At 59.8% G+C, this 27,168-nt stretch overlaps 1 protein-coding gene across 1 annotated transcript; it reads left to right on the forward strand.

Moving 5' to 3' along the window:
* The first annotated feature begins 1,388 nt into the window (after positions 1-1,388).
* On the forward strand, positions 1,389-27,046 carry Zxdc (ZXD family zinc finger C). The gene is given in 11 exon segments (XM_026415086.2): positions 1,389-1,760; positions 1,762-2,407; positions 4,700-4,852; positions 4,953-5,031; positions 5,943-6,073; positions 8,137-8,307; positions 10,414-11,054; positions 12,464-12,545; positions 21,901-22,070; positions 24,063-24,164; positions 25,690-27,046. Coding segments are annotated over 11 exon segments (2,595 nt in total). The 5' UTR covers positions 1,389-1,427; the 3' UTR covers positions 25,777-27,046.
* Positions 27,047-27,168: the final 122 nt, after the last annotated feature.

Raw genomic sequence — 27,168 nt, forward strand, 5'->3', positions numbered from 1 at the left:
AACTTGTGATCCTCCTGCCACGGCCTCCGGAGCTGGGGGTTACAACAGAACTGCCACCACCGGCACCAGGCTCCACTTCCTTCATTTCAGAGTAGGAGATACAGACGGTGAAGGAGCAGAGAGAGGGACCCAGAAAACAACTGCAGGGATAGAGGGGTGTCAAAGGAAGGAAGTGGGGGGGGGCTGGGTAAAGTTGGGACTTTGGATCAGAACTTTAGCACAGCCTCCCAGGAGGATCCAAGGAACCGCCACCGAGTCTCTGGAGGCAGGGACTAGGTGGGCCTGTTGGAAAAACTGGAAAGAAGGGAGTGGGGAGCGGGGCAGTGGGGTTCTGTAGTGGTGGGAGTGACGAATGCAGGAGTTGGGTGGGAATCGGAGCCCTGTGTCCAACAGGTGCGGTGGGAGGCAGTCGGGGAGGGAGGCTGAAGGCCAGCTACTCCGTTACTTTTTGAGTTTGGATCTCAGTGCTGGTCACTGCGAATTTGGATGGAATCCAGAGAAGAGCGGTAGGAGACGGAGAGAGACAGGGTGGCCAGGGAGGATGTGCAACTTAAGAATTTGCAACCTGAGGCTGTGTCGACTTATACAGTTGGTCCACCTAAGCAGACTCCCATCAGGAGGCCCTGCGGGCCAGGAAAGGCTCTCGGGCAGTGCAAGGAAGGTCTGGGGGCCGGGGGTGGGGAGGTTGGAATGAGCTTCAGCGCGCTCCTGAGGAAGCTGTCCAGCCGGGTGGACAGCTGTACATTCAGACTGCCGGTTCCTGGCTGTGTGAACCTCAGGCAAGACACTCAGTCTCTCTGTGCCTGTTCCTTCGTACGTGCGAGGGTGAAGATGAATCAGCTCACAGTCACAAAGCCCAGTAAACGCTTCCAGACGAAGCGTCCGATTTAATCCCTTGGCCTGCGCTAACCAGACCCAAAACCTCCGCCCTCCATGGATCAGAGCCCAGGGCGCTAAGGACGCCCCGGCTCCGCTCCAAGGAGCCCCGCCCACGGCCCCGCCCACAACGCCACGGTCCCGCCCCTCGAGGCCGCGCGCACGGCCTCACGGCACCGCCCCTCGGCGCCTCACCCACAGCTCCACGGCCAAGGCCCCGCCCGGCGTCGCTCGCACAGCCCCACGGAACAGGCACTCGGCGCCCCCGCCCACAACACCACGGCCCCGCCCATCGGCGTGGCGCGCAAGGCCCCACGGCAATCCCCACTCCGGACCCCGCGCCACGCGCAAGGCCTCACCACTCGGCGCCCCGCCTCACCCCCGGCCCCGCCCCAAGACGCCGCGCACGTCACGACTGCCCAGCAGCCCCCGCGCGGCACGCCCCCTGCTCCCTGTGGCGCACGCGCGGCTCGGAGCTGGACTCCAGGCCGTGCTCCGCGCCGGGCCTTGGTGGCGACCTCTTCTGGCGGCGGCCACTCGGCGTCGCGCGCATGCCCGGGAGGGGCGGACCGCTCTTCCTGCGAGGCGGCGGCACCGACGCCGCTGCTGGGCCCAAGATGGACCTCCCAGCCCTGCTCGCCGCCCCGGCCGCGCGCGGAGGCCAACATGGCGGCGGCGGCCCCGGTCGGCTACGCCCGCGGCCCGGGGCCGCCCCTGAGCGCGGGCCGGGCCCGCGCCGCCTGCTGCTGCTGCGGGGCCCGGAAGATGGCGGGCCCGAGCCGCGGCGTGAGGAGGCCCCGGGGCCCAGCCCGCCGCCCCCCGAGGACGGCGGCGACGCCTTCGTGGTGCTGCTGGAGGTGGCGCGCGGCGCCGCCGCCGAGGCCCGGGAAGGCGGGAAGCCGAGCCCAGCCCGGGCGCGAGCCCCGCCGGCCGCCCCCCGAGCCGCCGGGCCCTGGCGCCGGCCCGGCCGCCGCTCCCGGCGCGGCCCTCGCCGGCGCCGTCGCCCTCGACCGCCGGGACCTGCTCGTGCGTCTCGATCGCGGCGTCTTCACGCTGGCGCCGCCGCCGCGCCCGCCCGGGACGGCCGCGCCGCGCCCGCCCGCGCCCCCGGGCCCCGCCGCCGCCGGCCGCCGCGCGCCCCCGGGCTACCGCTGCCCCGAGCCGCAGTGCGCGCTGGCCTTCGCCAAGAAGCAGCAGCTGCAGGTGCACCTGCTGACGCACGGCGGCCCCCAGGCGCGCCGGCCCTTCAAGTGCCCGCTGGACGGCTGCGGCTGGGCCTTCACCACCTCCTACAAGCTCAAGCGACACCTGCAATCGCACGACAAGCTGCGCCCGTTCGGCTGCCCCGTGGGCGGCTGCGGCAAGAAGTTCACCACCGTGTACAACCTCAAGGCGCACATGCGCGGCCACGAGCAGGAGAGCCTCTTCAAGTGCGAGGTGTGCGCCGAGCGCTTCCCCACGCACGCCAAGCTCAGCTCGCACCAGCGCAGCCACTTCGAGCCCGAGCGGCCCTACAAGTGCGACTTTCCCGGTAACCGCGGGACCCGCCGCCGGGGGAGGGGGGTGACCGGCGGGGGGACCCTTCGCTGGGGTTGCATTGGAAGGTTTTTCTTTTCAAAAGCACCAGGGGTGCTGACCACGGACCCACACCCAGCCCTTTAGAGACAGGATCTTGCTCAGTGGTCGAGGCTGGCCTCCAACTCGCGATCCTCCTGCCCCAGCCTCCCCGCTGCTGGGATGACAGGCGTGCGCTCTCCTGGGGCCTCGTTCCATTGGGAATCTTAACCCTGCCCTGCTGCGGGATTGCTGCAGCCAGGTAGCGCCCTGTCATCTCGGCCGTCTGGGGAGGAGGCTTCCTTTAGTGAGAGTGATGACGTGTCTTGGGGTTTCGTTATCAATCAGAGCTTTATTTGGTTTAGGTGTGTTGTTTAGAAACATGGACGGGTGCCGTGGTGTTCTGGAGGAACAGGTGAACAAGGCCAGGGACCGCACTTTATTGCACGAGGGAGTCACCTGCTGCAGGTGTCTGGCGAGTCCCATTTCTTGTGCCTTTCGGACTTTGACATTCTTTTCACTGCAATTCAGCACTTTGTGAAGGATAAGAGGTTTCCTCCTCTTGCAGATGAGGATGCAGGTTTCTAGGGTGATGTCCCCTGCAGGTTTTCTCCTCCACCGTGGGGACCGACAACCCCTGGAAATGCTAAGACACCCACACAGTGTGACCTCTGAGCCAGCGTAGGCAGGAGACCACTCTTGGTCCAGAGGACAGGAGTGTGGGAAAGGAGTGGGCTGGAGGGAAGCAGGGTCTACCTGTGTTCAGAGCCTGGGTGGGGGGTGGTGACCGTGGCAGCTGTGGGATCACCAGGTAGTGGCCACAGGACGTTTCCCATCCCATTCATTCAATCATAACCTGAGCCAGTGCCTCACGTGTGAGTCGTGAGCACAGACCCCACGGACCTAGGAATGCAGGCGGTATAAAGTGTGTTAGGACTCGGGTATCTTTAGAGTGCCACTTTGTCCCCAGGACCTGGGGCGCCCTGTTTTGGAGACCCTTATCCCACCGGCTGGAAATCTTTTTTTATTTTTTAATATTTATTTTTAGCCGTAGCTCCACACAGCGCCTCCATCTCCTTTCTTTTTGTGGGGTGCTGAGGTTCGAACCCAGGGCCTTGCGTGTGCGAGGCGAGCGCTCCACCGCTGAGCCCCAGCCCAGCCCTCGGATCAGCTCTGCGAAGCTGGCGGTGGCTGTGACCCTGCTGTGACAAGAGCTTCGTCCTGTGGTTCAGGGATGCAGGTCAAGGCCAAGGACCCCAGGGTTGCGCTGGCTCCTCACTGGGGCTTGGTAGGCGCAGAGAGCACTCAGCGCAGGCCCATCAGGTGCCCCAGGAGTCTTTCCGTAGCCTGAGCCAGGGCGATGGCAGGGACCCCAGGTAGCAGTGTTGAGGGAATGCACCCCAGCACACTGGAGGGTGCGATGGAGGGGACACCGAGACTTAGGAAGGTCCCCGCTGCCCAGGTATAGGAATCTAGAAAGACGTCCCCAGGCGGCCTTGCTCAGGGCGCTGCGGTGCCACCTGCCCTCGCTCCCACACCTTGCGCGGCTCCAGAAGGGCGACAGGTGCCTCCACAGGGCACCTGCCCAGCGTCCAGCAGCCCGGCTTGGTTGTCAGACATGGCTGGGGAGGCCAGCGATGGCCAAGGGCAGCCCCTGGGGCTGGCGAGGCCGCGAGGCACTGAGGGTGGAGTGGGGACGAAGGCAACCGAGCAGGAACCTGAGGAACGGGAAGGGACACGGAGATGGGGAAGGGGGACTGTCAGAGGAACCCCAAGTGTGGAGGCCCAGGAAGCCGAGCCTGTGGGCAGGCAGGCAGGACACGTCCACTGGCGCTTAATTTTCCTGGGGTTTTCTTGGGGACCAGCAGTGGCACTTGAGCCCGTGGAGGGCAGGACTCTTGCCTGCAGATCAGCGCGACAGACTGGCCTCTGATGGCTGTGACCATAGGGCCCGTGGTCAGTTAGTTGCCCCTATCCAAGTCACAGTGCAGCAAGTGGCCGCCGTCGCCATCCCTTCTGTAGCCGTCACGAGGCCACATGTCCCCGATCACAGTCAGGACTCTAGAAATGGCTTTTGAGTCACCATCTCCCTGTCTGCTCAGCATGGCCATGTCCTGGGCTGTGGCCAGCATCCGGGCTGTGGGCAATGTCCCGAGTGGAGGCCAGCATCCACGCTGGGGGTAGTGTCCCGGGCTGAGGCCAGCGTCCAGGCTGTGGGCAGCGTCCGTGCGCTGGGTCCCGGGCCAGAGCGGGCTGTTTCTCTGTGCAGGCTGCGAGAAGACCTTCATCACCGTGAGCGCCCTCTTCTCCCACAGCCGCGCGCACTTCAGGGAGCAGGAGCTCTTCCCCTGCTCCTTCCCCGGGTGCAGCAAGCAGTACGACAAGGCCTGCCGCCTCAAGATCCACCTGAGAAGCCACACAGGTAGGAGCAGGCGGCCCACGGGTGCTGGGGCGACAGTCCCCTCTGAGAGCCTTTGGATGCATGACCCTGCTTTGCAATGTTTTTGTTTTCTTTGACAAAGGTGAAAGGCCATTCATATGTGACTCGGACAGTTGCGGCTGGACCTTCACCAGTATGTCCAAACTCCTGAGGCATAAAAGGTAGGCTGGCTGACTGCGGGGGCTGGCAGCTCTGAAAGCGGATGAGCTGTTTTTTTTTTTAAAAAAAAAAAACTATGTAGGAGCCGGGCCCGGTAGCGCATGCGTACGATTCCAGCGGCTCAGGAGGCTGAGGCAGGAGGATCGTGAGTCGGAGGCCAGCCTCAGCAACAGCAATGTGCTCAGCAGCTCAGGGAGAGACCCTGTCTCTAAATAGAATACAGAATATGGCTGGGGACTGGGGGCTCAGTGGCCGAGAGTCCCTGAGTTCAATCCCTGAAACCAAAACAAAAAGCGAGCGTGTAGGGATTTTTGAAAATTGGAAAACTGTGAAGAAAATTGTTGAGAGTCTCATCCCCTGGAGACAGGTTTCCTAAGTGTTCTTTATTGTCATCCTATACATACAATGACATTTTTTGTGTTTTTGGACACTGAAGGATAAGTTTGACACCCGTAGGGCCTGTGTCCCAGGGATGCTTGTCCCTTCACACGGGTGTCACATTCCATTTTCATGACAGCGCTGACCCTGCTGTCTCTGTCCCTGATGTCATGCCTGGGCTTGCACAGCTGGGCCCTGGGGTTTGATGGAAGAGCGATCCTTAGGAAGGGACACGGGACCCTCCAGCTTGCAGCCTGAGCCCCGTGCCCATCTCTGCTGTCTCTATGGCTTGGTGACAGGGATTTCTAAACAGTGGGACTCTGCTGCTCCTAGAAGCGACACTGACTGTCCTGTCTGGGACTCAGGGGCAGCCAGGCAGCAAGCCACACGTGGTCAGAGCTGGCCGAGGTTTTCTGAGCTGTACTGACCGTTTTTTCCAAGTGAAGAGAGCTCATGGTTTGATGTAATTTTGCAGAATTTAAGCAGGGAATTGCCTCTGGGCTCACAGCTGCTGCTTCTCTTCCTGTCCCTGCAGGAAACACGACGATGACCGGAGGTTCACCTGCCCCGTGGAAGGCTGCGGCAAGTCCTTCACCCGCGCAGAGCACCTGAAAGGGCACAGCATCACCCACCTGGGCACCAAGCCCTTCGAGTGCCCCGTGGAAGGTAGCGTGTCACACTACTCCCAGCTCTAATGAAGCGCCAGGCCACCTCGGGCACTAGATCCCATGGGTGAGCTGAGCCTCAGGTAGGGGAAGGCCAGGTGAGTGCAGGTGGCAGTCTGGGGTTTACCTAGCCCGTCTGGGGAGCAGCGTCAGAAGGAGGCCCAGACCAGGGTTCCCGTCTGTTCGCCTCCAGCCCTGCCACCCGCTCAGTCGGTGGCTCTGAGTGGTAACTCACTATCTTGGGGCAGTTGGAAGGTGGCCAAGCTCAGCTCAGGTTTATTTATTTTTTTGGTCCTAGGAATTGAACCCAGGGCCCTGGACCCCTGAGCCCCGTCCCCAGCCCTATTTTGCGTTTTATTTAGAGACAGGGTCTCCCTGAGTTGCTCAGGGCCTTGCTTTTGCTGAGGCTGGCTTTGAACTCACGATCCTCCTGCCTCAGCCTCCCCAGCTGCTGGGATGACAGGTGTGCACCACTGTGCCTGCCTAAACTCACTTTTTGTTGTTTTTTTTAGGTACCAAAAATTAAACCCAGGGGAGTTTAACCACTGAGCCCTGTCCCCAGTGCACTCCCCCCCCCGCCTTTTATTTTGAGACGGGGTCTTGCTAAGTTGCTGAGGCTGGCCTCCAACTTGCAGTCCTCCTGTCTCAGCCTCCCAAGTTGCTGGGATGACAGGCGTGCACCACTGTGCCTGGCCTAGGCTGACTTTCTGAAAGGGCTGTTAGTAAGCCGAGCGCAGTGACCACACTTGTGATCTCAGTGACTCAGGAGGCTGAGACAGGAGGATCACAAGTTCAAGGCCAGCCTCTGCAACTTAGCATAGACCCTGTCTCAAAGGTGCGCTGCCACTTGAGCCACATCCCCAGCCCCATGGGTTGCTTTAAGGTGCCGGGGACAGGGTTCACCTGACAGAAACCTGTTGTGTGGCCCGCCGAGCTGGCCCACGCTGGGGCCGCAGAGGCACTAGGGAGCAGCAGACCAGGGCAGGCCTGGAGGTCCCCAAATGGGTGGCCTGGGCTGCTTCTCTGGGCTTTGCCTTTTCAGTCTGGAGAAGGGGAAAGAGAGGGCAGAGACCGCTCAGAGCTGAGACCAGCTCTTAGAATGTGGTGGACACAGTACAAGTGGAGTGGCCAGGCTGCGTGGGCTCATGGGTCCTTGTCATGCTGCTGGGGTGGCAGGTGTCAATCAGGAGGCGGTCAAGGCAGTGATGAGAAATATGAATTCTGAGCTGGATGTGGTGGTGTGTGCCTCTCATCCCAGCAGCTCAGGAGGCTGAGGCAGGAGGATTGCAAGTGGGAGGCCAGCCTCAGCCACTCAGCAAGTCACTAAGCAACTCAGTGAGACCCTGTCTCTGAATCAAATGCAAAACAGGGCTGGGGACGGGGCTCACGGGTCGAGGGGCCCGAGTTCAACCCCTGGCACCCCCCAAAAATATACAACTTCTGGAGTCCAGTCTGCGTGAATCCAAGTCCCGACTCTGCCCCGTGAGTCGCTGTGCGATCTGGGATAGGCAGCTTTAACTCTGTCAAGTGAGACCAAGTTGACCAGACTCCACCTTCTTAGCAACCCTGGGAGGGACGGAAGGGCGCAGGGCCAGCTCGGGCAGGTCACAGGCCAGAGACGTGGCTGGGGCAGGGCTTCGGGGTTCCTGGTCTCTCTGGTCTCCTCTGAGCACCTTGCTCCATTGTTTCGGGTTGTTTTGGTCCCAGGGATCGAACCCAGGGGCCTTTAACCCCTGAGCCCAGTCCCAGCTGTATCGGGTATTTTATTTAGAGATGGGGTCTCACCGAGTTGCTTAGGGCCTCCCTGAGTGGTTGAGGCTGGCCTCCAACTTGGGATCCTCCCATCTCAGCCTCCCGAGCTGCTGGGGTGACAGGCGTGGGCCACCGTGCCTGGCAAGCAGCTTGTTGTGGATCTTCCTTCCTGTGGTGCTGTCCTGGGGACACTCCGCGTGCATCCCTTCGAGGCACCGGTGCTTAAAAGCTGGGCCTCGTGGCCCTGCCCTGACAGGGGTGTGCTGGTTCCTCGTCATCTTCAGGTGTGACTCTCCCCGTCCTCTGTTCCAGGGTGCTGTGCCAGGTTCTCCGCTCGCAGCAGTCTCTACATTCACTCCAAGAAGCACCTCCAGGACGTGGGTGCTCCCAAAAGCCGCTGCCCGGTGTCCAGCTGCAACAGACTCTTCACCTCCAAGCACAGCATGAAGGCGCACGTGGTGCGGCAGCACAGCCGGCGCCAAGGTCTGCACCTCCCTGTCCCTCAGGGTGCCACCAAGATGTGTGCCTGACCCCGGGGGACAGAGCCAGGCTGCTTGTGGCTAGGTCGTGAAGTCAGAAGCCGTGGACCCCAGGGATTGACCCCAGGGGCCCTCGACCCCTGAGCCCCCTCCCCAGCCCTATTTTACATTTTATTTAGAGACAGGGTCTCCCTGAGTTGCTCAGGGCCTCACAAAGTGGCTGAGGCTGGCCTCCCACTTGCGATCCTCCTGCCTCAGCCTCCTGAGCTGCTAGGATGACAGGTGTGGGCCACCACGCGGAGGGGACCTTGACAGGGCCTGGTGGAGAGGTCCTGACTCGCCACAGTTTGCCTCTGCTCCTGGCCCGTGGAGGCTGGGCCGTGTGTTACTAGCCAGTGCCCCAGCACCACTGTCCTGGGTGGCAGGCAGCACCCTCCCGGACACAGCTCCCACTGTGGGCAGAGCCTCTTGGGAACAGCTGCGGAGGGGCCCTTTGCCACCTGAGTCTGTCACTTTTAACTCCAGGACGAAGTCTGCGTAGCTCTCATGGTCATGTGTTGTCAGAGTCTAGTGCAGGATTCGCCTGCAGCCGGGCTTAGTAAGTGTCCGTCTGTCCTCTGGCTCTGTCAGCCTGTGTTCAGGTGGCTGTGTGTCCCCGCCCCAGACACCTCCACCTTTGGTGGTCATCCCCGTGGCCTTTCCAGGCCCTTGCATAAAGAGGTGTCCCTTCTAGCTCTGGGGTGTCTTCAGGACGGGGTTGCTGGCTCCATGGGGAATTAGGCCATGTCCCAGCCACTCAGGAGGCCGAGGCAGGAGGCCGAGGCAGGAGGCCTGCAGGTTCGAGGCCGGCCTCAGCAGTGGGGCGCCACGGTGCATCAGAGTAGAACAGAGACGGGCTGGGCTGGGGCTCGGTGGCTCAGTCTCCCTAGGTCCACCCCTAGAACCAGAGGAAGAGGAAAGTCGGTGTGTAGTGGGCACCTCCACTCGGCCATCGTCGGAGGTTGTTGGACTACGTTGATGTCACTATTTGGCTCCAAGGGTTTGCTGGTTGTTTAAGTTACTGAGTCGAACACTGGGCAGGCGAGTGCGTAGGAGAGCAGGGACCCAAAGTGGAGACCTCAGGCAAGAGGGTCCACGAGGGTCATTTCTGTGTGAGTGTTAGGTGACAGGGGCCAGGGAGCTGGGTGCTGGGTGCAGGAGACAGGAGCAGTCGCGCCCCAGGTTAGGGCTGGAAGTGGGACGGGCAGGCAGGGAGGGAGGTGGGACACCGAGTCCCAGACAGAGGGACAGGTCTCAGGGGTGGGGCTGCAGCTTGGATCCTGGAGCCAGGCCTGGCCCCACCTTTACTCCCCATGTTGACCTCCAGGTGGCCCCCGCTGAGTTGGGGGTGACGTGGTAGAAGGGGACACGCTTTGGCAAGACATGAGCTGACATAACCTGACTCCAAAAATGTCCCCAGAGCCAGAGCCTCTCTCCTGACTGACTTCTGAAGACTCTGCCAGGGGGAGGCTCGCGGTCCACTCAGGTGGCCCCCGTGGTACAGGAGAAAGGGCGGTTTTCAGGAACCTTCCCCTGGTCTTGTTACTTCGGGACTGTGGGAGATCATACGTACAACGTCCTGTCGTGTGTTCTAGGGAAATCCTTTTTAAGCCAGGTACTGGGGTCCATGCCTGGAGGCTGAGGCAGGAGGATCCCAAGTTGGAGGCCAGCCTCAGCAACAGTGAGGCCCTAAGCAACTCAGGGAGACTCTGTGTCTAAATAAAAGACCAGATAGGGACAGGGACAGGGCCAGTGGTCAAGGGACCCTGGGTTCAGTCCCTGGTACCAAGAAAAGAAAAAGAGACCCTTGTCAGCCTGACGATGGAGGCGTGTGTGTGAGAAGGGCCCGACATGTCCAGGCCACCCCTTCCCTTGGTGTCCTCTCTGTGTCCTGGCTTCAGTGGACCCTTGTTGGCCATCACCAGGCCGCAGCTCCAGAGGGTAGCAGACGTGGCCAGGAGGGTCTCTGGCCGTCAGTTTAAGCCTGACCAAGATCCTGTCTCCTGAGATCCCACGTAACGGGGGTGTCCGTCCCCTGGCCCTGCGTGACGGGTGTCCCTTCCTCTTGCAGACCTGGTCCCTCCCCTGGAGGCGCCAAGTTCGCTCACCCCCAGCAGCGAGCTGAGTGGCCCCGGGCAGAGCGAGCTCAGCAGCCTGGACCTGGCCGCCCTCTTCTCGGAGCCACCTGCCAGCGGAGGTGCCGCAGCCGCGGGGTCGGAGGAGGCCCTGAGTTCTGGAATCCTCACCATCGACGTCACCTCCGTGAGCTCGTCCCTGGGAGGGACCCTGCCAGCCAACAGCAGCTCCTTGGGGCCCATGGATCCCCTGGTCCTGGTGGCCCACAGTGACCTTCCTCCAAGTCTGGAGAGCCCCCTCATCCTGGGGACAGCGGCCACAGTGCTCCCGCCAGGCAGCTTCAGCGTGGAGGACGTGCACGCGGTGACCACGGGACCCGTGGGCTGCCTGGTGGCCCTGCCCGTGGGCCAGGACCCGGGGGCTTTGTCCTCCAGTGGCAGCTTAGCAGCACACGCCACCACCGCGGCCTGCACCAGCGCCCCCGAGCCGCCAGCCCCCGCCAAGGTGGAGAGGGACCCGCCTGTGGCCCCACAGCAGGCAGGCCACGTGCCACCCCCGCCCGCGTCCTGCAGCCCCCCAGAGCAGCACAGTGCCCGGGACACAGAGCCCGCTGCCGGCCCCGGCGGCCTCTACCTGGTATGAAGCACACCGTCCGTCGCCACGTGGCCGTCCCTCACCTGGGTGGCGAGGACGTCCTGGACCGGTCCCTTCTATGCAGACGTCTCTTAGTGGTTTGCAGAAGGACGCAGCCCTTGGGGACAGACTGAATGTGCCCCTTGACCTGAGGCTGGAACTGCGAGTCCTGGCAGCCCCGAGCAAATCCCTTGCCCTCTCTGAGCCTTAAATCTTGGTGGTTCCTCAATCCGGGGATGCTGCTGGCTGTCCCTAGGCCTCTGACTGCGGGGATCCTGTCACCTGTGTTTGTGTTTCTTGAAAAAACCCGGGGCTGCTCCTCGCGTTGGGATGTGTGGCCTTTGTGCTTTTCACGTAGTGACAGATGGGCAGGGGCACAGCGGGGTGTGGGGTGAAAGGTCGTGGGAATTTTAAAAGAGGCCCAGATATTTTTCCTAAGTAGATTGAAGAAGAAGTGCGGGGGACAGTGTGTGGGGCCGGGTTCCCAGGGGGACAGTGGCCCAGGGCCAGGCTGGACGGTCGAGTCTGATTCTATTTATATCCCTCTCCACTTCATCTAACTTAAAGTAACTTAATTAAAGGTTCTTGGGAGAGTCTGCTTTCCTCAGCGTCCACTGTAGCCACCGCAGATTTTTCTGGAAGGCACAGGTTGAATTACATGGTGACATTCCTGCTATTCCGAATGCCCACTTGACCCGTCCCCTCTTCTGAAGCAGGTTCAGGGCCCCAGATGCTCCCTGGGCCCACTTTGATGTCTTAGAGCACGAGGACCGTGGAGGACCCTTGGTGTCTCTGCTGTCCTGCTCTTGGGTGGCCGAGGCACTGCCATAGCGGTCGCAGAGCGACTGGTGACAGTGGGCAGGGGGAGGTGGCTGCACAGCAGAGCCACGGTGGGGTGAGGCGGAGGAGCGCCAGACGCGGTCCTAACCCTTGTTCGTTCTCTCGCTAGCTGTGTGACGTTGGGCTCCCTCGTGTCCCTGAGTACAAATGGTGTGTGGTGACTGGGCCCCAGGTATGATCTTTGCTGCAGAGGCCCGCCTTCCCCCTCTGTAGTCGCGAGAGTCCCAGGTGACAGCCGTCTTCTGTTGGGACAGAGCAGGGTCCACAGTGAGGAGGGGACAGCGCTGCCCCAGGCCCACTGTGCCCCCTTGGGGCCCACCAAAGCACAAGGAAGGCAGTCCACAGCCCACCTTAGAGCCACCTGGAAGCCATCTCCAGTGTGTTCTCCGCTCCAAGGCCACCACGTTGGCTTCCCCGGGTGACAGGCTTGTGTCTCCGCCTCAGCTGGACATTGGAAGTGACTGCTGGGCTCTAGGGAGTCCCAGAGTCAGGCTCAGGGCGTTCCTCGGTCCCTTGCCCACCCTCCTGCGCTGCGGAGATCGAGTGACTGACACCCTTTTCTTTGGTCCCAGGAAAGTGGGGGCTCAGCAAGAACTGATTCCCGGGCCGTGCAGCTAGCCCAGAAAAAAAAGGAAGGAGCGGCCCGCCGTGCAGGTGAGGCCAGGGCGCTGGCGCTGGGCGGGCGGGTCCCCGTCGCAGCCCAGGGCACGCAGAACCGCGCTCTGTGCGGAACACCCTTGGCCAACTCCTCGCCTTTACGCATGCAGACTCCAGGGGACAGGGCAGCAGCAGCCTCGGGACCCAGCAGGTGGACGCGCCCTGTACTCCCCCCGGTTACAACGTCGGGGTCCCCACCGTGTCCGTTCCCCAGGCGGCTGCAGACTGGCCAGGTGTCACAAGAGCACCAAGCAGCCTCACGTCCCCAACCTGGGCAGGGTGACAACCCTAGGGCTGGGCTGCAGTGTCCCCTCGTCCTGTTTACAGTCACATCGTAGCTTAGTAAGAGTAACTTCTGGGTGCGCTGGTGCCGTCTGTCAGCCCAGCAGCTCGGGAGGCTGAGGCGGGAGGATGGCAAGGTGGAGGCCAGCCTCAGCAACAGCAAAGCTCTAAAACAACTCAGGGAGACCCTGTCTCTAAATAAAACGCAAAACACGGGTGGGGACGGGGTTCAGGGGTCGAGCCCCTGGGTTCAATCCCTGGTCCCCCAAACAAACGAACGAACCCTAGTTTCTGCTCAAGGGCTTCTTAAAGAGGACGTTCCGTGTAGCGAGTGTCACACAGTCACTGCTCACTGGGCTTTGGGAAGGGACACCATCACGGGTCATGCAGTGCCGTGGACAGCGCATGGAGAGCAGGCAAGGAAGGGGGGGGGGTCTGTAGAAGGGACCCCCAGGCGCCAGGCAGAGCTTATGTCAGTGACCGTGAACTTGAGGGGGAGAGACTGCAGACAGGCAGGTGGATGGTGGCCAGTCCCTTAGGTGACCTTAGAGTGTGCTCATGAACGTTCACGTCACCCTTAAGAAATAAGGACATGGGCAGAATCGCAGTCACACGTTGTCACACGTTGTCACACAGTAGGTCTTCAGTGTCGAGTCCCGCAAGGATCCAGACTAGACTTGTCACTGATGTCGTGGTTCTGAACCCACACGAGGCCCAGTGCTCCTTTGGGGGGATGCGACTGTCCCGGCCGCAGGTTCTGCCTCTCCCTCCTCCCGAGCAGGTGGCCTGGGGACTGTCCCTGAACTGGTGTGGCTTCTGCTGAGGGCGTCACCGAGGTGCCGCTGGGCGGGTTCCTGGTGGAGTGTGGGTTTCCTGTTACCTGGGGACCTCGTCGGTGGGTTCTGTGTGTCGACAGTGTTGGGAAGACTTCACAGGGGGTGGCCCTGGTGGCCCTGCTGGGTCGGGAGAAGCCTGTGTGACATCAGGCAGCCCCCTGCACTCTGGGGATGGCCGAGATGTGCTGTCAGCTCTTCACTGAGACCTGGGCGACATCTGTGCAAAGCAGCGTCCCCGTCCCCACCCTTGAGGTGCGCTCACAGGACCGGGGCCATGTGGGTCGTGTTTGGTTTTCCTATAAGACCCGCCTCGGTGTGTTCCGTTTGGGTTTTGTTTTTGTGGTGCTGGGCACCCACCCGGGGGCTCTGCCACCCAGACCCCTTTGATCGTCTCTTTTGAGGCAGGGTCTCCCTAAGCTGCTCAGGGGCCTCACTGAGTTGCGGAGGCTGGCCTCGAACGTGCGATCCTCCTGCCTCAGCCTCCCAGTCACTGGGATGACCGGTGTATCCCACCATGCCTGGCCGTTTGCTATAATTTCAAACAAGAAAACCTGGGGCCTTGGTGGCAGTCCTCTGTGTCCCCACGTCGTGCGCTGCCCAGCCTCCTCTGCTGTCAGCCTGTTCCTCAGTCCTAGTGCATCTGTCAGGGACTTCTCTTGCCACAGTCCCGACTTGACAACAGACATTACCGCCCACCCCCCCACTCCAGTGTCCTTGTGTCCCAAGCATACTGCGCTGGTGGGGACAATTGCAGGCTTTCCCACCCATGACCACACAGACGCTCTGCCGGCCAGGGGCAGCTGGGCCTGCGTGTCCAGCCACTCCAAAGGCTCATCTGGTGCTGCGTGACCTGAGGCTTCCGCTGTTTGTCACACGGTCAGCGTCAGCCACCCGCGTGGGTACAGAGGTGCTCTCACCAGGCCGACACCTCCAAGGACCCGCCGGTCACCTCCCAGGAGCCCGGGCAGGGGTTGGTGCTGCGCCATGAGCCCTCTCTGGCTCCTCAGACCGCCCACTGGTGGGAGCCCGCTGGGCCTGCCTGTAGTGTCCCTCCGCTTGGTGTCTCTGGTAGCCTTGGGCGTCCATCAGTCAGGGGATAGTGCGGGGAGCCCCTCTCCCGCTGACCGACTTGCTCCATTAGTGAGTTTCTTCTGTTCCTTCTACCGTGGTCAGTGTTGGGTCAGGGTCACCCTTAGCATCGTGGTGTGCCTGGGCGTCCCATCCCTGGATGGACGTACCCACCTGGCCTTTCTCCCAGGCTGGACGTCCCTGCTGCCAGTGTCGTGAAGGGCAGACTGGGAACGTGGGTCTCGGAAAGGTGCGCTTTGGGGTGACGGGATCTGAAGTCCCAGGCTGCCCCAGGTGTCACCCTTGACGGTCGAGGACACCCCGGTGCTGGGCTCCACGCCCTTAGAAACAGGAACATCGGCCGACGGGGGACTCCAGGTGGGCGTCTGTCTTCCCACTGCCCAGGAACCCGGAGGGACAGCAGGCTCCACGAGCGTGCCGGAAGGAACAGTGAACTTGGTGACAGAGGCCCAGGGCTTCTGTGTCACAGTAAGAACAGGAGCGAGAGACAGATGTGGGACATGCCAGAAGCAGGCTCCCCCGGGTGTGGTCTGAAGGCACAGCCCATGTCCCTGGGGCGGTGCAGAACCCAGATCAGACAAACCAGGGCCCATGGAAACCTTTACTGTTTCCTGAGCGTAACGTGTAAATTGCAGAGTGAAAATTACGTGGAAGACAAAAGCTGGTCACACGTAGTCACTCCTGAGCAGGTGACTTCTCTATAAGGTCATGATAAAGCGCCTGCTGAGGTTCCAGTGGAAATTAAATGAGATAATACACGCAAAGTCCTCATAAAGCACTCAGAACGTGAGCTGCCCATCGCGGGGCGTGTGTTCCTGCGCGTGAAAGAGGACGTGGCAGGAGCTGGGCCCAAGCCTGTGCCACAGGTGGCTTCCTGTGAAGTCACAAAGTTCAGTGGAGTCAGCCTCTATTTCAAGAGGACATAAGGGACCGTCCTAGGAGGAGTCAGATCCAGATTTTGATGCTTTTCTGTGACTCACCAAATTCCGATTTGAAAGAACTTTCATTTGGGGCCAAAACAAATCTAGTGGATGCACCCCCAGGCCACCCGCCTCCACTACTCTGAGCAGATTGAGCAAGGATAAAAGGAAGCCCGAAGAATGGCCCAGTCAGTGGGGAACGGAAATCAACGTCTCTCGTAAGCTAAATGGTGGTCACTGAGAATACTTACCACAAAGTGATCATTTTCCAGGAAAACAGCAGTCGCCATCATTCAGAAATGAGAATGAGCCTGGCCAGGTGGCACACGCCTGTCATCTCAGCAGCTTGGGAGGCTGAGGCAGGAGGATCGCAAGGTGGAGGCCGGCCTCAGTAAGAGCAAGGCCCTGAGCCACTCAGCCAGACCCTGTCTCTAAATAAAATGCCAAATAGGGCTGGGGACAGGGCTCAGGAGTTGAGGGTCCCTGGGTTCAAGAATGTCAACAGGAAGCTAGAGAATGAGCCACACACTGCCGTGCTGGTCACACAGCAGGATTGGCCCCTGTATGTGGCATGTGCAGCGCGAGCTGTCCCCAAGCTCTGAGAGATGGATGCTTCCCAGGACAAGCCGGATGAGATGCCCCTCAAAAGGAGCCGCAGACTGGTGGCCTATGGGATGGGGTCAGAAACACCCGAGACCCAGGAACACAGGTGACCTATCTCACCCCCGGGGGCTAAGGGGACGTTAGGCCGTGCTAGCCAGCCCTGCAGTCAGGGGTCGTGGGCATTTGGTGATTTTCCTAACAGATCTTGTGTTTGATTTTAAAAATGGACAGCGGTCAGCGGTGGCAGTGAGAATGCATAATAAAGATGTCTGTAGCCCAAGCCCACAGCCTGCCTCGTGCTTCACGGTGACAGCAACGCCCTCGCTCCACGCACAGGAATCCTCGGGTGGCCATTGTCCCCTGGCATTGCGCGGCCTCCCGGGGCTGCTGACCACTGAAGGAAACCAGGAGAATAACTCGGACCCCTGCCTCAGGTCAGTCGAAGGAGCCAGTCACCAAAGACCAGGTGAACCTAATGGTTCATGTGACAAGATCGATGGCGAAGGAGGGGACAGGAAAGGCCATACCTACAGGCGTGGAGGAGGGGCAGCGCCCTTGGCCAGGGAACAAGCAGTCCAGGAAGGACCTGAGGCCTGGTCGTAGAGGAGGGGACATTGTCGCTGGAGTGGACGAGGTGGGGTTGCTCGGGCCTCGAAGGCCATTGTCACAATTCTGGCTTTCCACTGGGAATTGGAGGAGAAAACATCAGAGGGTGTAAGTAGAAAAAGGGCCTCAGCCAGGCACGGTGGCCCACGCCTGTCATCCCCGCAGCTCGGGAGGCTGAGGCAGGAGGATCTCAAGGTGGAGGCCAGCCTCAGCAACAGCGAGGCCCTAAGCAACTCAGGGAGACCCTGTCTCTAAATAAAATACAGAATAGGGCTGGGGAGGGGGCTCAGGGGTCGAGGGCCCCTGGGTTCAATCCCCAGTAACCTCCTGCCTCCCCAAAAAAGTACATCCTGCCTTTTAAAGGTCGCTGTAGCAACACTTGGAGATTCACAGATGGGACAGGAGTGGCCGAGATCCCAGGGGTGACTGAACACGGGGATTCTGACCGATGTGGGGTGTGGGGGACCCATCACAGAGCTGCCAGCCCTCCATGGCATTGTACCAGAGTCCCACTGGGAAACTCAGGACTTCAGGACCACGTGAGCAAGAATGGCCAGGGAGTGGCACTGTGGTCCTCTAGACTGTCACAAGGCCACAGCAGCTCCAAATGGGAAGTGAGAAACACCCAGGACCAGGGCCATCTTCGTATATGGAGAAGGTGGCTCTTCATGTGATGGACAGATACAGCCCAGCCTTGGGGGAAAACAAGCGAGTCCCCTACAGAAAGAAGATGAGGCTGGGTGGGGTGCCCACCTGTCATCCCAGTGGCTTGGGAGGCTGAGGGAGGAGGATCGCAAGTTGGAGGCCAGCCTCAGCAACTTTGTGAGGCCCTAAGCAACTCAATGAGACCCTGTCTCTAAATAAAATAAAGTCTGGGGACAGGGCTCAGGGGTTAGCACCCCAGGTTCAATCCCCAGTACCCAAGGGGGGAAAGAAAGGAATAAATGGAAATAGAAGCCCAGGGCCAGCCCAGGACAGGAAGCTTCCTCGCAGACTCAGCTGGACATTTCTGGAGGGTCATTCGATGTCTCCACAAGCAAAAGATAAAACTAGTCACACTGACGTTGCCTCCTCCAGTTGCACCTTTGCATCTCGCAGTGGAACCTTCCAGGGCTCTGTATGAAGGTACCTGAGCCCATGGCCACTCTGCGGAGCTGCTGGTGAGGGGACATTGCCAAGTCAGATGGGCATGAAGCCGTGCACCTGCTCCTGTTCGGGGTGAACCCACGTTCCACACACACGCTGGGTGTGTCCCCAGACCTGAGCCTCTGCTTGCTGAGAGAGGGACGCAGCAGGATGCCTGTGCCTCCTACCATGGGTCTTGGTAGCACTGTGGTGGCTGGCAGAGGGGTGAGCTGTGTCCTGCCAGCTCCCACGTTTCCATGGAGAATTTGGGTGGAATTGAGCATTAAAAGTCGATCTGTGATCTCATTTATTTATTATTTATTTATTTTGGTGCCAGGGATTGAACCCAAGGGCCCTCCACCCCTGAGCCCCGTCCCCAGCCCTTTTTGTACTTTATTTAGAGACAGGGTCTCCCTGAGTTGCTCAGGGCCTTGATCAGTTGCTGAGGCTGGCCTCCACCTTGCGATCCTCCTGCCTCAGCCTCCCCAACCGCTGGGATTCTAGGCGTGGCCACTGCACCCGGCAGCGATGTGAGCTTTATAATTATTGTTTTCACTTTCACACGAAAACCTCTGGGCATCGTGGTGACAAGGTTTCTGCCTCCTCTTCCGTTGCTGCTACCGAGAAGGCAGAAGGGCCACCGTGAAGGGCGTTGGGAGGGGCGGTGGGAGGGCAGGGCCTGAGCTCGTGTCACTCCTCCTCCTAGAAGAGTCCCCTGGTCCCTGCGTAGCTGTCCACCTGAGTGTGAGGAAGCTCCACGTAGGGATGGAGTCTGGGCCAAGCGTCTTGGTGGCCAGGGGTCCGTTAGCCCTGGGTGGCCCCACGCACACCCCCCGAGGGCAGGCGGGGCCCTGTGCCCTGTCTGTCTCAGCCACAGGGCGCCTCTGCTCCAGCCGTCCAGAGAGGCTGGACGGTCCCCGCAGAGCAGGACGCGGTCAGCCCAGCTCCTCCTCGTCCCCTTCTGACTCCAGCCTCCCAGGGTCCCAGGCGCCAGGCCCCATGGGTGGCAGGAGCATTGGCAGGAGGTGAGGCGCAGGTGGCCGCAGCCTTGCTGGGTTCTGTTTGGTGACAGTGATGACAACGTCTCTTGTAGTAGTTTTCTACACCCTGTCCCTCTTCTGGACCTTGGTGACATCCAGCCCTCCCTCCTCTTTAGCCCTGGCCTGGGAGGTGGCTTTCTGCTCTGCTGAGGTCTGAGTGTTTGCTGCCGAGAACGCAGTCACCTCTCTGCCCAGTGGTCAGGTCTCTGGGAGAGAGACCAGAGACCTCCCAGGGAGATGGTAAATAGCCAAGGCCGTCACTCTGAGCCCTTTGTGTCAGTCACCCCCTAGCCGGGCACCGTGGCCCACACCTGTCATCCCAGCAGCTCAGGAGGCTGAGGCAGGAGGACCGCAAGGTGGAGGCCAGCCTCAGCAACAGTGAGACCCTGTGTCTAAATAAAATGCAAAATAGGGCTGGGGACGGGGCTCAGGGGTGAAGAGCCCTGGGGCTCAATCCCCAGTACCTCCCCCCAAAAAAGAAATCACCCCCTTTATTAGTCACTACAATCTTCTGACATTTAGGTCCTGAGGTCACCAGTTTCTAGAGGAGGAGCCCAAGGCTAGAGAGACCAGCCCACCCACAACCCTGTAGCTAGTGGAGGGTATGACGAGGAGTGGAAGCCACGGCAGAGTGGCCCCAGAACTGTCCCCGAGCTTCCTGGCTCCTGGTGTCACTCATCTTGGACAAGCAGATCCGGAGATGGCCAGGGATCCTCGCGTACCAGCCAGAGGTGGCCATCGAGACCAGAGGCAGCCCACCACCAGGCGGTGACCGATTCCACTTTATGGAAGGCGCACGGAGATGGCCACCCAGGGAGATCCCAAAGGAATTTAAAATTAAAAAAAAAAATCACTGGTCACTTTGAAGCTCATCTGGATGTTAACCAGACCCATCCAGCAGGTTGAAGGAGCCCGTTAAAGTGGGCTGGCCAGGAGAGGTGGCCCACGCCTGTCATCCCAGCAGGAGGCTGAGGGAGGAGGATCATGAGTTGGAGGCCAGCCTCAGCAACAGTGAGGCCCTGAGCCACTCAGCGAGACCCTGTCTCTAAATAAACTACAAAAAGGGGCTGGGGACGGGGCTCAGGGGTTAAGCACCCCTGGGTTCAGTCCCTGGTATCCCCAAAAAGATGATGGACTATTTCTGGAATGGTCCATCATCTTTCCTGTGACAATTTTTCACGCCTTTACTTCCTGTTACCAAATCAGGACCCCAGTCTGCTGCCCATTACCTGTTTAGCAATGTGTGGCCTTTCATGAAGTGCCAAGGAAGAGTGTGACGGTGACATCTGGCAGGATTCATGGGATGATCTCTGGTTCTGTGCACGCGGGTCTGGATTCTCCAGTAGATTGACCCCCTGGGTGACATCCACACATTTAGCCAGGAAGACACCACTTCTGTCTCTGTCTCTTGCTGCTTAGACGACATAGAGTGTGGCCCCCATGTTGGGCATAATGAAAAAGGTACTTGGTAATTTCACGAAGCCTTCCTTGACTCTGCAGTGGTCTCTCTAATATGCCTTGAAATACGGTTCAGTATATTTATTTGAATTAAAAATTAATCAGAGGCTGATTATTTTTTACTCTTCGGAGGCTGGCTTGCTACTTGAGACTCCTGGCAGACATTTCCAGTAAATTGAGACACTCCATCTGCAGGGGTGTCATGACATGATATTAAACCACCTGAGAATTTGACTTACAAAATATTTTAATGGACACCAACACACGCAGACCAGGTCTCCTTGGAGCAATATTAAAACACAGAAAGGTACATGAACTCACAGGGGAGCAAAGTCCTTCCCACCCTTGATGTGTTGATTTTTTTTTTTTTAAAAACCAGGGATTGAACCCAAGGGTGCTGAACCACTGAGCCTCATCCCCAGCTCTTTATTTAATTTTTTTCCATTTTGAGTCAGGTTCTCGCTAAATTACCTAGGGCCTCACTAAGTTTAGCTGAGGCTGGCCTCTAAATTGTGATCCTCCCACCTCAGCCTCCTGAGCCATGGGGATTCCACGTGGGCGCCACCATACTTGCTGTCTCATGATTTCAGTACAGCTTTGCTTTTGGTATTCTAACTGTTGGCGTTTCTAATATATTTTGTTTGGCATTAGTAGTGATGACAGTGTTAACTTTAACTTCTAGACTAGAAATCCTCATAAACGTTCTACTGTGTCCCTTACTGTTCTTACAAGAAAACATGCTGAGATGACCAAGAGATTTTAAAGCATAAAGTGTGGTCCTGAACAGTTCCAAAAGCCGGATGGAATAGTATAGAGACTCAAGGTCCCAGGAGCTGAGGTGACAGTTCCTGCTAATAAAGAGGCCCTGCGTATCCATCTTGCCGTGGCTCGGCCCTGTTCTGCTGTCTGAAAGTGAAAAAAGCAATTAGAAAAGAGAAGCCAGACGCAGAGCAGTTGTTAGAAACCACACCCCTGGCATCTCAGCAACTCGGGAGGCTGAGGCAGGAGGATCACCAGGTGGAGGCCAGCCTCAGCCAAAGCGAGGCCCTAAGCCACTCAGGGAGACCCTGTCTCTAAATAAAATACAAACAGAAGGGCCCTGCCCATCGTCGCCCTGGGACTCTTTGCCCTTCAAGGAGACGGGCCTCGGAGGCCGAGGAGGAAAGCGGTGGCCAGTGCCTGGGTAAGACAGTGGCACGTGGCACTGCGCCTGTGACCCGAGTCCTTGGCCCTGGCCGGCCTACCTGGGGCTAATCCTGTTGGGGATTTCAGGTCCCTCGGGCACGGCAGACTGACTGTCCATGGAAAGACTGTCCCCAGTGCCGCCTCAGTGGGGCCAAGAGCCACCGATGGATGGCCGGTTGGATCTGCTGGGTCCCATCTCTCGTTTCAGGAGTCCCCAAATCCACTCAGAGGAAACTCAGAGATGGCCAATGTGGGCCTCCCTGCCTCCAGGGAGGCCAAAGCAGCTGTCCACGTGGGAGCCTCCCCGGGCCTCTCGGAGGTCCACCAGGGTCTGCTCTGACAGCCGGGCTCCAGTGCGTCCAGGTTCCGGTCCTGCAGGTAGGCCAGGCGCCACTGAGCCCCCTGGGGACAGGCTGGGCGGGGGGCCGGCACCGCGTCTGCACCCTGACCACTGTGGCCACCACCGCCCGCCCCTGATCGTTGGCCCAGGCCCGTCTCACATCCCAGTCCCCGGTAACCCCACTTCTCTCTCCCCAGCCCGTCTCCCTGCAGCTCTGCAAGCTCTTACCTCGGTCAGGACTGGCGCACCAGGTTTGTGGCCCTGCGTCCCCTGCGTCCAGTTGCCCTGACGGTCTGTGCCCAGTTGGGTGGCCGTCTCCCTGCCCTGCTGAGGGGGGCAGTGTTGGAGGCTGCCCGGGCTGGCCTTGGGGTGCTTGTGGCTGCCGGCCCTCCCCCCACGTGCCATTGAACCTGCAGGGCTGAGGGGACCTTGGGCCACACCAGCCCCCGCCCTAGATGACGCCTTTTGTCTTTCCCCTTTGTAGGGAGAGGGGGCTGGGGACTGAACCAGGGGCCCTCGACCCCTGAGCCCCGTCCCCAAGCCTATTCTGTATTCTATTTAGAGACAGGGTCTCCCTGAGCTGCTGAGGGCCTTGCTAAGTGGCTGAGGCTGGCCTCCACCTGGCGATCCTCCTGCCTCAGCCTCCTGAGCTGCTGGGATGACAGGCGTGGGCTGTGTTCCCCATTTTTTTTCCTACCCTCCTTGAACCCCTGCAGGACAGGCCCAGCCACCCCTCAGGAGCCTAGCAGGGACTTCCAAATGACACCCACCCCTGTGCACCCACACAGCCGTGACTTCAGCAGGCCTTAGAACACCTGCCCTTCCCGACTCATGTCTGAGGGCTGGGATAGGAGGAAGAGGCCGAGGAGCAGGCTGTGACCCCTGGCTGTGGCCCGGCCTGTCCCATGCACTTCTTGACAGGAGTGTCACTGTGGGGCGGAGGTGACACTAGAGCAGGCACCGGGCAGACGCAGCAGGGCGAGCTGGGCAGCAGGGAGCTCCTGACACCAGAGTGCTGGGCAGGCCCCTGCAGGGTGAGGGCCACCGCTGTGGGGGTCCTAGGCTCCCAAGGGATTGGCCAGGGCCGCAGGGGAGCTGGGGGCGGCAGCCAGGGTGGGGCCTGAGGAGCAGGCCCTGAGCAGGGCTCCCTGTGGGCAGGAGGGCAGAGCAACCTAGAGCCCGTGAGATGACGACTCCCCAAGACAGGGCCGGTGAAGGGACAGAGACCCGTCCAGGGGGACACAGCCACAGCCACCAGGTTGAAAATGAAGAAGGTGGCCCGGCACGGGGCACACACCTGCCATCCCAGCTGCTCAGGAGGCTGAGGCAGGAGGATCGCCAGGTGGAGGCCAGCCTCAGCCTCTTAGCAAGGCCCTCAGCAACTGAGCGAGACCCTGTCTCTAAAAAATACAGAACCAGGCTGGGGACGGGGCTCAGGGGTTTAGGGCCCCTGGGTTCAGTCTCCAGGGAAAGATCAGGTGGCAAAGGCAGAGGCCGGGCCTCTAAAATGGGGAGGGCCCTGCTGTGGGCTACGAGGGGGCAGCTGGGAGGACGTGCGGAGGTCAGAGAGACCTGGGTGTGGACCTTCCCTGTCTTTTGTCACCTAGTATAGTCCCAGGCCAGTCCCCGAAGCACATAGGCCCCGTTTTGTTGCCTGTACACTGCGAATCAGTGCTCGGTGACTGACAGGCGGGAGGTCCCCGAGGCAGTGGGACATGGGGGTGGAGCAGGACAGAAGGCCAGTGTTGTAGCGTGGCCGGCCACAGGCTGGGTGTGCACATAAGACAGGTCAAGGGCACAGTGTCCCCTTCCTGAACGGGACCAGAGTGACCAGGCAGGAGATTCCAGGGCCAGCTTCCTCTGCTGCGCCTTGAGCTAGGACCCGGCTGGGACAGTGAGGGCCAGGAGTCACCGCTGGGTCCCTGGGCCTCCTTGGGGCGGACGGCGGGCTCTCCTGGGCCTCACAGTGAGGGCCTGTGGGAGCTGCCGGACAGACAGCTGACAGGCCTTGCTGGCCGTTGCCTCCCCAGGATGATCCCTCGGGTGAAGGAGCCCTGCCTCTGGCCCTCAGTCCCCAGCCCTCGGCCTTCCACCCCTGCTTCACCCTGGATTTGCCTGTCTACGTCCTCCAGGTTAGAGTCCTTATTTATTATTATTATTATTGGGGGGTGGGGGTACTGGGAATTGACCCCAGGGACCTTCAACCCCTGAGCCCCGTCCCCAGCCCTTTTTCTATTTTATTTAGAGACAGGGTCTCCCTGAGTTGCTTAGGGCCTCGCCGTTGCTGAGGCTGGCCTCCAACTTGCGATCCTCCTGCCTCAGCCTCCTATGCCTGGCTATTATTATTCTCTTATTAATTAACACTGTCCTCCAGCTTTGAACTCGCAGGAATGGGCTCATGGCGCACAGGAGCTGCTGAGCTGGGCCTGCCATTGAGACTGCGGGTGAGCCAGTGACAGGGCAACCCGGAAGCCCAGAGCTGCTGCTCCTTGTCACTCTCCTTACAGACAAGGTGACATTTAATGTACCTGGGAACTATTTTATACTAAACTCCAGTTACTTTCTCCTGGGAGAAGCAAGCCGGCCACTGTTTAACCCGGACCCATTCACTAGTCCCTTGGGCAGGTGGCTGGGGTCAGGAGCTGTGGGTGACTTGGATCTGGATGTGACACAGTGGAAGACGATAGTTGGTCAAGTTCCCGACAATCTGAGTTCAATCAGTAAAGTACTTGCAGGAGCTTATAAAGACAGGTGGAGGGGCCACTTCAGGGTACAGCTTGGCAGCATGTCAGAAAACCCCAAAAGTGTCTATTCTAGCTGGGTGCAGTGGCCCACGCCTGTCATCCCAGTGGCTGGGGAGGCTGAGGCAGGAGGATCACAAGTTGGAGGCCAGCCTCAGCAACTTAGTGAAGCCCTAAGCAACTCAGTGAGACCCTGTCTCTAAATAAAATGCAAATTAGGTCAGGGGACAGGGCTCAGGGGTTAAGAGCCCCAGGGCTCAATTCCCGGTTCCAAAAAATAATTCAAATAATGTCTCCTGTTCATGAAGCCTATTAGACCGTTCTTGAGGAAGTTAGGTAGTGAGCTGATGATGAGCCCCAGGTATTCCCCGCACCCCCTGATGGTGACACAGTCGAGACGTTTCCTATACAGGGGAGGTGACTTAGATGGGGGCTGGTGCAGCGGGGCCCACTGTCCTGTTCGGCCACTGCTGACACAGACATCTGCTACCTTGGGAGGGCGTGTCCCATGGGCAAAGTGGGAAGCGGGTTCCACAGCTAACCCAAGGTGACCTGGTCTTTGTAAGAAGGAACACAGAGCTCAGATATTAAAGAAGCGGGTTAGTGGGGCAGAGGGGCAGGCACCAGTAATCCCAACAGCTTGGGAGGCTCAGGCTAGAGGATTGCAAGTTGGAGGCCAGCCTCAGCCACATAGTGAGAACCTCTCAAGATAAAAGGGGCTGGTCTCGGGCAGAGCCCGGGTGTGTTTGTGAAGCCTGGGTTTGGAGCAGGGAGAGAGCATGTTGTCCTTGAAGGAGAGTTGGGTGCCTTACTGCCTCTGGCTCTCTGGGGGCCTGGACCTTGCTGTGACAGGTGGCTGGGATCTCCTGCCCTGCACTGCTGTCCCTCTCCACTCACCCTTCCCTTGCCTTGGCAGGAGGCCCCTACAGACCCCGGAGGCACTGCCAGGCCAGTGGCTGCACAGGCCCCAGGAAGCACCATCAACCTCAGGGACCTGCAGTGACCCGCCCTCTGGAGCAAGTCCAGGCTGCGCTTCCCCAGGTGACACCGATGACATGGGACGGGGGCTCAGAGGCCCCGCTTGGTGTCCACCCAGAAGCCTCGCCTCGTTCTTCAGAGACTTTGGGTCCATTTATCAAAAACTTTTATTTCCATCAGGAACCATCTGGGCCGAACTTTTTGACATTGTCCTGACGGGGAGGTGCCTGGTGTGTGTGGCTGCCTGTCCCAGGTCCCAGTGGATCTCAGTTTGTAATCGTTGCATCAAAAGGAAAAAAAAAAAAAAAAAAGACCCGTATAGGAAGTAGGGCAGAGTCAGGCCCTGCTCCAGGACAGCCCTGTCCCCAGGGCTGTCCCACCCCCAGCGTTTTATTTAACATTGTGTGTGCCCAGGAAAGATCTAGAAATCCCATCTTCTGTGACAGGCCACTTCTCAGTGCTTGGGATGGCGGTCACGGTGGGCCCGTCTTGCCAACCTTAGCCCCAGGGTGAAGCCAGACCCCAGTCCTTGTTCCAGCAAGACAGACAGCGAGTTTGGGAGGAAGGTGACCAGGGACACCCTGGGACCTGGGTCCAGCCAACGGGGAGCTGCGCATTTGGATGCCACAGTTAAAAAAAGAGAAAAACCTTTTCAGATGCCGTCTCTCAGCTCCACGTTTGGCTGTTGTTACATACTAAGTGACCACGGTGCCTAACGCCATCTCCTGAGTGCTGGGACTGATGTGAGGGACCATGACAGTGGCACACAGATGGCTCTTACAGTGGAGGTGGCCGGTGTACCCACACTGTGCCCACTGCCCTTTCCCTGAGGGGGTGTCCCCCGGCAGCAGACGCCCATCACCTGGCACACACCAGCTGGTCAGTGCCTGGACACAGGTCCCCCAGAATGCGTCCCTTTCCGATGGTGCCTTTGAAGTTGACCCCGATGGGGCTGCGGGTCCCACCTAGGCGTCCCGCCACTCTGCGCTCCCTCTGTTCCTGTGTTTCTCTAATTTGGGGACTTTGGCCTGGGGACTGAGGCCATTTGGGAGCCGCTCCTCTCCTCAGGTCCCTGTGCTGCCCACAGGTAGCATTCCGGGGTCATCTGTGCCCACCTGTCCTCCAGGGGCCTCCCGTAATGGGGAGCCCCTTCTTGGGTGAGCCCTTGCGTCTCCCACTGGGTGTCACCACCCAAGGGTTAAAACTGGCTGGCGGAGCGCTGGGCACTGAGGCTGCCTGCCTGGCGACGGCCACCTCGGAGTGCAAGTGAATAAAGGTTTTTGTATTGTCGTGCACCCAAGGTCTGTCCCCGGCTTGATTCAGGTCCCCCTTCACCCTCCGGGGGCCTCGTCCCCCTGCGCCACCTGTGCCACCTGTGGCAGGGCTCCAAGGAGTTGCCCGACTGAGAACCGGGTGG

This window comes from Urocitellus parryii, chromosome 16 (genome assembly GCF_045843805.1).
Source record: "Urocitellus parryii isolate mUroPar1 chromosome 16, mUroPar1.hap1, whole genome shotgun sequence".
In the NCBI taxonomy this organism is placed as follows: domain Eukaryota; kingdom Metazoa; phylum Chordata; class Mammalia; order Rodentia; family Sciuridae; genus Urocitellus; species Urocitellus parryii.